Consider the following 10,266-nt stretch of genomic DNA (forward strand, 5'->3'; position numbering starts at 1 on the left):
CAAAGGTTTATCTTAAAGGCAAATAAAAATGTTCCGCTTGTAGCGAGGGAGTGAGAAATGCAGTGTGTTTGTTATTTACAAACTCTTAATGAAGAATCTCTGACGAAGGTTACAAAGGGTTTCTACAGGGCGTTAAAAAAACTACTTAAAATAATAATATATAATTTTGTTATAAATAATATATATAGAGATACAAATTATACAGGATTATTTATTATATGTTAAATAGTAAAAAAAAATAATTTAGTTAAAGAAAATATATAAAAAATTCAATTTGAAGGTAAATTTGATCTAATTATTTGAAAACACAATTTTTTTAGATTTTGAAAAATTTTACTGGGAGTTTTTGACCCCCCTTTCTAAAAAGATCCAAAAAGAAATTTAAAATTTTTTTAATTGAACTGGTTGTATAAGATTTTCATAGGGGCAATTATAATTTTTAAGTAAAAAATCTGAAATTTCTATATAATTTCAATTTTTGATTTTTATTAGGCAAATCTTATAGGTCAGAAATTTGTCTGTTTTAAAATAGAATTTTTGATTTAAAAAAATGTTAATCTTATTAAATTTTAGTAGGGAAAATTTTAGGTTGCAAAAAAATTATAAAGATTTTCTTTCGATTTTCTGATTATTTTCTTGTTTTACTACAAAAACGATTGAGTGCGATTTTAACTTGAACTAGAAACGAGCTAAGTTAAATAGTAACCCCCCGGTATATTATTTTATTCTCCGAGTGTAAGAAAAATATAATAGTAAGAAATTAGAGTTCTCCAACCGATATACCGTTTTTACAACCTTTGATGGATTTTGAAATGAATTTAAGACCTGCCTGTTGTAAAGCGGAAGCGCCGTGCGTTTTATAAATCTCCCTAAAGTAGTCCTTACTTGCGGTAGCTCAATTTCAAGTCGATATGTCGATCTCCTATATTAAAAACACATTAGAAAGCTTGAAGTGATTGTGTATTTTTTATTGTGACATGTGTTTATGATCAACCTTTCGAAAAACACCTTTTTAAAAATGTCTCTACAAATATTTAACAAACACTCTGTATATAAGTAACGGACTATGTCGCTTGGCGATGCCTACTTGGGATTTGCTGATATGTTTTGATTTTTTTAGGCCCAGATCAGTCGGATTTATAGGCCCGTCTCTTAAGGAACGGAAGAGGAAGATTCGAAGAGTCGAGCATTGAGAACTGACGTCGTTCGTGTCGAGTATGTCACACGATTGTTTTTCGCTTTATAAGACGCGCATTTTTTTTTGTAAATAGATTAATGTTTCGTGGTATTTTAAAATTTAACCGCTGAGGAATGTTCGAACCCATTTTGATGAAAATACATATTAATACTATAGTTTTATTGTATATAATTTTAACGCGTTGTTGGATGTATTGTATTTTTAAATAAAGACAAAGTCGACCGTTCGCTGTTTCATTGGCGTGCCGGAATTTGCAAAATAAGCAAGTAGTTGTATGTAGGTAAAGTGTAACGAAAACAAAAAAAATGCTGACCGTTAACAGTTTTGAGGCCGAAACTGATCAGCTAATTTGGCACCAGTCTTGTTGTGCTGTGATTTGGTGCACGCACGTTGCCAGAACTTACGAATATGGTAAGTAAATTAACCACTTAATTAATTTTTCTAGAAAAATAGTCCATCGTTCTTCTCTTTTAACTAAGGCAACAAAAAAATTCAGATCCAAATTACATTACATAACTCGGATCATCCAGAATTCCCACAAAGGGAAAAAAAGAAACTTTGAAGTCACGTATTTCTGAGTTTTTTTTTTCGTTTTACTTGTAGGAAAAGAAATAGTGGCATAATTTCCAAAAACAGCCACGTCACAATCGATATTTTTTCTACTGCCTATTTTAAAATCAAGCGTACTCAACAAGTAACGAAGTGCAAAGTGCGACTTTCCGAGCGCGCTTGTGTCGATTGTGTCGTGCCCATTTTTGCAAATTGTGTCACTATTTTTTAAGGTCAGCTTAGTTAACCATTGTCGTCATTTTTTTATTTATTATCAGAATTCTTGATTTTCAAAAGAAAAAGGTGGAAAACCGGTTATCGGTTACAATTTAAACGAAATGTTTTTTTAATTTAGTTTGGCTTTGCTAATTCAGTATTCAGTACCACGTCAGTTTCGTTTCCCACGAATCCGAGCCATTTCGGACATTTACGGGATTTTACCGCACGGATTTGGGAGCGATCGGATTTTTTCGGAGATATTTCCCACGCTTTGAATTTTGACTTTTGTCAATTTTGACGGTCATGTCAGTGAATGTATTCGTGTTGTTTTGCAAAAATGTACCCAAAAACTAACGGTCATATAAAAAGTATAGTATGCAACACGTTCGGTAAACCTTTTAAGTCACTCGTTTATTAAAAACTCGCTCCGCTGCGCTCCGCTCGCGTCAAATAAACTCGTGAGTCAAATGGCGTTCACCACACTTGTTGCATAATATACTATTTTCTACTCCCGTCTGTTCAGTTAAGAACCAAAAATGCGATCGAAAGTATTTTTTTGTTTTTAAAGCTAAAAACGAAGTAAGTTTTGTTTTCGAGGAGAAAATTGCAAATATTTTCCATACCCAAAGTTAAAACGCCTCGGATGTAGTATGTTGTAGAGGACTATATAATACTAAAGCATTTCGTATTTTTGAATTTTTAAAAACTTTAAGTGGCGCTCACTTTCAACACTTTAGCGGTGGAGCGGTTAAAACACAAACAACTTTGCTTTTTTTTTCATTTTCGCTGGGACGCACGGTTTGGAAAAAATCTTGCAATTTTACTTTAAATGTCAGGAAAAACCTTGAAAAGTCAGTCAAGTTCCAAACGCTGATGTAGTGGAAACCATGGCTAGTTTTCGCAGGCATATTTTAATCAAAATGTTCCCAAAGCTCCCCGACTCTATCCATGTCCGTGGACGTCATTGATTTATCCTATTTTGTTTTAGCGTACTCAACAACTTCTCATACTATGGATTCACGTACTCCTCCCGATTATATCGATATTTCTGACGCCTGGTACCCTAATGGTACTCGCAAAGGTGCAAAGCAACAGGGCTAAACTGATTTCTGACGCGTTAACCACCCGGACCAAGCTGGCGGCAGCTACGGCCAAATTCAAGAAACCGTATAGCTACAGTTTACGCTCCAGACGTGACGTAGATAACCACAACATTCCCGGACCCACACCCGATTACAATGGACACCTCTACAAAGCTGAACTTGGAATTACAGACAAACCACAAAATGGGCACTACCCAGACTTGGCGTTCCACAAGGCTATTCTAGAATTATCGAAAGCGAACCCGCAGAGCAATAACGCCTTTTTCGAGCCCGTCTCACGTGGAATGGTATTAGATGCTCAATCCAACCAAAACCAAACCGATAGAGACGAGCAACTGGAAAATCATCCCGCGATACTTCAATAGTAAGTCTTTTTTTTGTGATATAGTGATATAGCACTGTCAATTTCAGTGATGGCCGATGGACCCAAGATGAGATATCTAGGGAATCTGCAGATCCAGAGGCGTCCCTCCACAAGAAACACGGCAAAAAGCACGGGGGTCATCATGGTCACCATTACCTACAGTCGGTAAGTGCGTTCTATCGTAAAATTAAGGGTGTTCTTGATTCGCAGCTGCCCAGGCCCAACACGATAACGATGACCCTGCGTTCTACGCAGCTATCAACAAATTGATAAAGCCCGACATCCAAGAGCCACCGAAAAAATTCCCAGAACACATCAACAACGATGAATTGAGCACGGACACAGTGGTGGCAGATATTCAAGAGTTTAGACCGATAACGGACGAGTTTCAAACGGTAACGGTTACGCGATCTCGTCCTTTAACAGCTAACGCCCCATTTTAGCCTAGATTCGCATTCCACGAGTCTATTCAAGATTTGTCAAAAGCGAACCCGCAGAGCAATACCGCCTTTTTAGAGTCCGTCCCACAAGGAAGGATATTAGACTCTCGACCTAACCAAAACCATAGCGATAGTGCGAGCTTCAGAGACGAGACACCAGAAAATCATCCCGCAATACTTCAATAGTAAGCCTCTGTTCCATTTTTTGGTGATACAGTTATCGCCATGTCGATTTCAGTGATGGCCGATGGATCCAAGACGAGGTATCCAGGGAATCTGCAGATCCAGAGGCTCCCCTCCACAAGAAATACGGCAAAAAGCACGGGGGTCATCATGGTCACCATTACCTACAATCGGTAAGTGCGTTCTATGGTAAAATTGAGGATGTTCTTGATACGCAGCTGCCCAGGCACACCACGATAACGACGACCCCGCGTTCTACGCAGCGATCAACAAATTGTTAAAGCCCGACATCCAAGAGCCACCGAAAAAGTTCCCAGAACACATCAACAATGACGAATTGAGCACTGACACAGTAGTGGCAGATGTACAAGAATTTAGACCATCAACGGACGAGTTTCGTGGGTTTCAAACGGTAACAGTTACACAATCTCGTCCTTTAACAGCTAACGCCTCATTTTAGCCTAGATTCGCATCGGGTGAAATGGATTCCGTCGTCGGTGCGAGTCCCGACGAGTTAAACCAATTCGACATGCAGCTTGAAAATATGTGGAACATGAACAACTTTGATGCACGTGCTTCTCAAATGCTAAGACAAGCAGAAAATGAATGGTAATGTATAGTTTGCATCCCTAATAGCCAAATGTAATTTTTATCATAGGCATCAGCTCGGAACCTCGCCGGACTTCATCACAGAGCAGATAGTTTCGTCTCCGTTTCCCGATTTGAGGTAACCAATATCGATTAAAAATTCACTCTGCTCTACAAAAGTTTAATTCTGGCATTATCCTAGACTTGAGAATGAAGGTTTCCGCCAGAGGAGCCCGGAACCCCACAAACACAAACACAAACACCATCACGATGAATATCCCCGACCTTACCCTTCTAACTATTATTCCTACTACAGGAATAATGACATCAACGTACCAGCTGGTGAAAACGAGCAAATAAATCGTCACGAGGGGTGAGTTTTCAATTGTTCATAATCAATTTGGTTCCTAACCAGTAGGGTTACAGGCACCCGCACGGCCGCGACGCGGACGAGAGATGCGAGGAGATGGACAAGAAATCGAAGAAGGACAAAAAAGGACACGACGAACACTTCGAGCCTCTTTATTACGGCCACCCGACCGCCTATCCTTATCCGTCCGAACCGCTGCCGTATTCCTACCGAACGAACGCCGAAACTGATGATCAAACTATGCAGCCCAAATCTGCCCACCACGCTCAGCACGGATTCACACACGTCCACTCTCACACGCATTATGCGAAAAAGGACTTTGGAGGTCCATATCCGGCTCCATTAGTTGCTCCAGGAGTCAACGTACATGTCATTCAAAACCAAAACACTGGAGTACTACCCGCTACCTACCCTCAGCAGCAGTCTTACGCTAATAGCCAAGCCGGAGCGCATAGTTACAATGGCGGCTCAAGCCAGCTTAATTATGGACAAGCGGATGCTTTCGCCCATTCGGGACAGTCGTATGCAAAGTCTCAGGCTTCAGCAATAGCCCAGGCTGGCGTGTCGAGTCACGGTTTCCTCAATCAACATGGATTTGTAGGTGATTCAAATCCTAATCCAGATGTGCAGGGATTGGAAGATTCTAACCGAGGTCGATTCTCAAGAGCTTTAAATGAGGACGATAAAGGTATAACTTTAAATTTTCCTTAAGCGAGAGCTAAATACCTACGTTGGTTTTAGAGTCGTCTTACAGCACTGAACGTTTCGGACCAGCTAGACATATCAGGGTACCGAGGGAACTGGAGCCAGCACCTCCTGAGGGCACAATTCTATTCGAAAATGCAGATCAAATGAATTTTGGAGGTTTAGAAGAACAGCAGGGGAACGGACCAAGCCAAGACTTCAGCCCTCCCGAACAAGAGAACCAAGCTCGCAAAGCGGACAGCCCAAAAGCGTCGTTGGATCATACAAAGGACTTTTCAGATTTTGAGCCGAAGAATATCGACATATTGAACAGGCCTTCTGAAAACATTACTCTTGTCGTGGATAACGGAAAAGCATTTAATATCAGAGAAGCTCAAGACGCGCGTGAAGAAAATGATGGAAGATTACAAGCCGTCTTAAATAATCAACTTCCTCAACTTTCTACAGAATCTTCATTCGCGCACAATAACGAACCACTTACGGATCCGACACTCCACAGTGCCTTGATGACAAGTATCCCTAATACCACAAATTTCACTGAAAGCACAGAAAAGGAGCAAATAAATCTTCAGTCGATCTTCAACGCGGACATGGATGGCGAGAACTTGGGCGCAGAATTAGATCCTGAAAAAGTATTCAACGCGACTGATGCATTTGCGAGCCTAGAAGAGGAGATGAAAAACATGACAAAGGAGCAAAAGGAAGACTTCTTCCAGAAAGAAATGGATCTTATATTCGATGTCGTCAGAGACGCCATGATCAATCATCCAGCTTTTAGAGGGATGGAAGAGATCAACGATTCCAAGTCAGGTAAGAACAACACATGCTTGCATCAGCAAAGATATAGCAGTAAGTGCGGTATTTTAATAGAACGGAGTTCACTTGAACACCTTAAATCTCCTAATCTGTTCCGAGCGCATGCTCGCAGCGATTGGTTTATGCACAGATTCGATGATCGACGTGAATATAAACGATCAGTGAAGACGACAGAGGAGCATTTTGACGACCTACTCGGACGTCATGAAGATATTTTGAGTTCCATCAAGGAAAATGCCAAAAATGACGAAGATCTGCTGATGATAAGTAAACGCCCAAAAGGCCTGGCCCTTTAAACGAACCTAGTTAAGGAGGTTCGACTTTTTTAGGCTATATCGGTGATGGTTTGGTTAGAGATTTCCGGGACAGGCGCAACCGACCCGTTGCGAAGAGAAGAAAAAGGGAAATGGCTGTACTTAAACCCACTAACATTCCCTGGACGCGGTTGGTAAGCGACTCGGGCACCAAAATTGACGTACCAAAAACCCTGGACCATATTGGCGCTGTCACCAGGCAGGCCCTCGAAAACAGCAGAGCGCCTTTGTTCCACGTGAGAAGTTTGATCGGAAACGCAAAAAACTCGGTGATGTCGGCCATGAAGGTGCCTCCGAATAATCTTATCATTCCATCCAAATACGAAATAGCGAAGATGGGAACGAATGATGCCCAACTGGGGGCTATTAACACCAAACTGGTGGACGAGGAGAGCAAGACCAACTTAAAACCCACCGAGGAAAGACCGGAAGCACCTAGCGATCCCCTCGGAGTTATGGACACGTTCCAAAAACTTGGAAACATTATCAAAGAAAGCGTCGACACTGGGAAGAACACAGTGGTCCACATCAATGACGCGGCAGCTGACGCAAGGTAATAAAGCAAGATACTGCAGTATTCTTGCGAGGAAGAAGAAGACTAAAAGGTACGATTTTGCAGAAACGTTTTATACACAGCTCGCAACTCAGCACCAAGGTTGATAGTTCCAAGCGAACTTCCACTACCCGTATCCGATATTAACACGTACCAACGCTTAGGCAAGAAAGCAGTGCTGATCGCTCCTAAAGTGTTAGACTTCTCCGAGGACCGACTAGGTTCTGCCCAAGAGCAACCCCCAAATGGGTTTCTGGGTTTAGGTCACCTTATGGACGCGGTAGGCCTTTCGAACCCACAACGATCGGAGGTGAAGCTACAAAAGATCGTGCTGGAGCCCGAGGCTCTCAGAGTAATGCAAAAGTGGGAGAAACCTAAAGAATTAACATCCGGCGCGGCTTTCTCGAAATGGATAAAAGATAGAACAGCAGTGCGTATTGCTACAGCTGTCGAACAATAAAGGGCCCTAAAACCAATACGTTTTAGGAGCAGCGGGTAGGAGAGACTGTGTTGTCGCTAAACCAGGCAAAAAAGAGTCTCGGAGCTTCCAGCTTCAAGGAATTCGTAGAGTTGGTGAAAGAGTATGCCACGCAGAAACAACGCGAGTTGGAAAAACAACTGGATGAAGTAAAACGACCGATATATGGAATCGATAATGGTAGGCCCGAACTACGAGATTGGCTGAACAATAATTCGAGACAGAAAATAAAAATAACTCGCAACCTCTACCAACTCTTTCTTTTTTCAGATAAAAAAGACAAACAAGGAGGACAAGAGAAAAGCACAGGTCCACAGGTAGGTCTCTACCTTCCACCAAACCTCATGCGACCGTTCATGGGTCAAGCCAGTGACGCCCAGTTATCCGAACTGATGAGAGAGAATGGAAACGAAGATAACGGAAACAAGCAACAAGATCTGGGTCATGTGTTGGGCGCCATCAATCCCAGGATGTTCGAAAGGTATTTCAACGAGAGCTTGGACGGTACCAAAGAACGTTACCCCTCCAACCCAGGTACTGCAAAGCACATTTAAAGGTTGTGTCTTACAGCAAATAAAGAACTGAAGAAGGTTACCTTAGTTTTCTTTTCTTAGGTAGCGAAAGCGCGGAAAACCGGTCGTCCAGAACCAGTATGAAAGTTTTGGACGTTTACAAAAAGCCTTTTATGGGCTACGTCTCCGACGATAAAATTAAATCCTATCTAAGTAAATACAACAAATTCGATTCCGCGCAGGAAAACGACGGCTACCATTTTAAGGAAGTGGTTGTTCCTGTCAATGTCATAGACAGTAATTTTGAAGAAATTTATTAATTATAATCCTACAATAAAATATACTACGCGTTTTTAACTAGCTTAATTAATTCTATCACATTCTCCGCCTGTTTCATGGTGGGCATATCAATCATGCTCCCTTTATAGGTAAACGCCCCCTAAAAACAAGAATACTGTTGAGACATTCCCGGATTTCATTAAGGGACTTACTTTCCCCCGATTCTGATGCTCTGTGAATGATTTTAAAAGCCCCGCGGCCCACTCAATCTGGCTCTGAGTGGGCACAAACGATTCTTGAACTATCGCAACCTGTCCCGGATGAATAACTTGCTTGCCTGTAAACCCCATCCTCATTCCTTGTTCGCACTGTCTCTTTAAACCCTCAAAATCTACCAAATAGAAAAAGCTTTCGGCTGACCCCTATCGGACAGTAGCTAAACTACGAGTAAAGACGCGGAACCCTACCTTGATATTTAATATAAACCATATCAATCGCTTGCATGTGGAAAGCTTTAGCGACCAACACCAATTTTTGTCTAGCATATAAAGTTTCCAAAGAATCTTCGGTGCGAGTAGCCCCTGGAACGCAAATCGTGTAGCAAGGTTAAGTTGCCTACCTTCAATAGTACCAATATTGGCACAAAAATCATCACTGCCGAAAACTAACGCCGCAGGCGTAAAATGGCTCTCCTTAGACAATTCTGCCGCTGTCTTGCAGATGTCTACTAAATTAATGAATGCTTGGGCTGATTCTATATACATAATCAGATCTAGTTTCTTAGTGCTCGTAACATAATTGCTGGTTTCTTCTAAAAACTTGAAAGATTAATCATGAAGCCCCTTGGAATTAAATTTTCGGATGCTACTGCTCTTATGGTGGCTGAAGATTCCACTTTTGGTAAACATATAGAATCTGGCAGAAACTTAGCTGTGAGACAAGCCTTGAGGTCATCCTGCCAATAAATGGTATCGCATGAATTGATTCTCACGCTCAAGTCGTAGTTCCGATTTTTCGTAGGTTTACCGGCATTCAAAACACCTCTAATAGCTTCTCTGGCTTGCTCCTTTAATAAACACAGTCACAACCTGAATGGTGGCCTATTTTACTCACTACAGCACCTTTTTATTCACTGCTACTCCGTCTTCGCAATCTAGAGTTACACAATCAACGTCAAGAGTTACCGATTTGTTGATTTTTTTTAAATCATCTCCTGGAACGTACATGAGAGCCCTTCTAGGAGTGTAACTTCTAACTGAAACCTTTGGAAAATGTGAAACGAATTTTGTGTCGATAGCATTGCGATTTACCTTAGCACTGCCACATTTTCTTGTAATGGACGGAAACAGCGAAATCTTTCTCACCGAGTTCATATTTCTTTAACGAATTTTTGGGAAATTTTATAGGTTATGCAATATTTTATTTGGCATTACAAAACAATTGGTAAGGTAAGTTTAGGAATTTTACTGTAAAAAGGCTTATTGTGGCGTAAAAATGTTGGGGTTTTGGGGAAGGAAAAACAAACGAAATGTCGGGAATTTTCCTTTTACAATTATTGTGTTCACTGTGAAATTGATTAACAAGTACAATTTTAT

General features: G+C 41.0%; 3 protein-coding genes across 9 annotated transcripts in view; 2 read left to right on the forward strand and 1 right to left on the reverse strand.

Moving 5' to 3' along the window:
• Positions 1-1,420, forward strand: part of LOC132700207 (uncharacterized) — a 49,075-nt gene extending 47,655 nt beyond the window's left edge. For all 6 annotated transcript variants that reach the window (XM_060667399.1, XM_060667396.1, XM_060667400.1 and 3 more), the window contains one exon: positions 1,121-1,420. The gene's annotated coding sequence lies outside the window, so the exon portion shown is untranslated. The remainder of the gene's footprint in view (positions 1-1,120) is intronic.
• A 121-nt stretch (positions 1,421-1,541) lies between these two features.
• On the forward strand, positions 1,542-8,825 carry LOC132699470 (uncharacterized). Of its 2 annotated transcripts, none has more exons than XM_060666206.1 (18): positions 1,542-1,609; positions 2,955-3,433; positions 3,481-3,598; positions 3,652-3,828; positions 3,877-4,058; positions 4,112-4,229; positions 4,283-4,468; positions 4,517-4,665; positions 4,715-4,783; positions 4,847-5,017; positions 5,071-5,702; positions 5,756-6,529; positions 6,590-6,802; positions 6,865-7,402; positions 7,469-7,832; positions 7,889-8,060; positions 8,151-8,414; positions 8,495-8,825. In XM_060666206.1, the coding sequence occupies exons 1-18, from the start codon at positions 1,607-1,609 to the stop codon at positions 8,710-8,712; spliced, it is 4,827 nt and encodes a 1,608-aa protein (XP_060522189.1). In that variant the 5' UTR covers positions 1,542-1,606; the 3' UTR covers positions 8,713-8,825. The 2 variants fall into 2 exon arrangements, with proteins under 2 accessions (XP_060522189.1, XP_060522190.1); XM_060666207.1 differs by having other exon boundaries at positions 8,151-8,436; positions 8,495-8,625.
• On the reverse strand, positions 8,719-10,179 carry LOC132699475 (citramalyl-CoA lyase, mitochondrial-like). The gene is made up of 7 exons (XM_060666219.1): positions 9,982-10,179; positions 9,793-9,933; positions 9,540-9,737; positions 9,303-9,489; positions 9,139-9,252; positions 8,884-9,062; positions 8,719-8,831 (listed from the first exon to the last, which is right to left on the reverse strand). Exons 1-7 carry the CDS (start codon positions 10,042-10,044, stop codon positions 8,736-8,738), a joined length of 978 nt encoding a protein of 325 aa, XP_060522202.1. The 5' UTR covers positions 10,045-10,179; the 3' UTR covers positions 8,719-8,735.
• Between the last annotated feature and the right edge of the window lie 87 nt (positions 10,180-10,266).

The sequence above is a fragment of the Cylas formicarius genome, unplaced genomic scaffold (genome assembly GCF_029955315.1).
Source record: "Cylas formicarius isolate icCylForm1 unplaced genomic scaffold, icCylForm1.1 PGA_scaffold_3__17_contigs__length_32017465, whole genome shotgun sequence".
NCBI classification, from domain to species: domain Eukaryota; kingdom Metazoa; phylum Arthropoda; class Insecta; order Coleoptera; family Brentidae; genus Cylas; species Cylas formicarius.

Excerpts from the sequence above, each read along its gene's own strand:
- LOC132699470 (XM_060666206.1), top strand. Across the intron at positions 5,018-5,070 it reads CAAATAAATCGTCACGAGGG|GCACCCGCACGGCCGCGACG; the intron begins GTGAGTTTTCAA and ends GTAGGGTTACAG. Across the intron at positions 6,530-6,589 it reads GATCAACGATTCCAAGTCAG|AACGGAGTTCACTTGAACAC; the intron begins GTAAGAACAACA and ends GTATTTTAATAG.
- LOC132699475 (XM_060666219.1), bottom strand. The coding sequence starts at position 10,044 with ATGAACTCGGTGAGAAAGATTTCGCTGTTTCCGTCCATTACAAGAAAA. Across the intron at positions 9,738-9,792 it reads GAGTAGCAGTGAATAAAAAG|GAGCAAGCCAGAGAAGCTAT; the intron begins GTGCTGTAGTGA and ends TGTTTATTAAAG. Across the intron at positions 9,063-9,138 it reads GGTTTATATTAAATATCAAG|ATTTTGAGGGTTTAAAGAGA; the intron begins GTAGGGTTCCGC and ends TCTATTTGGTAG.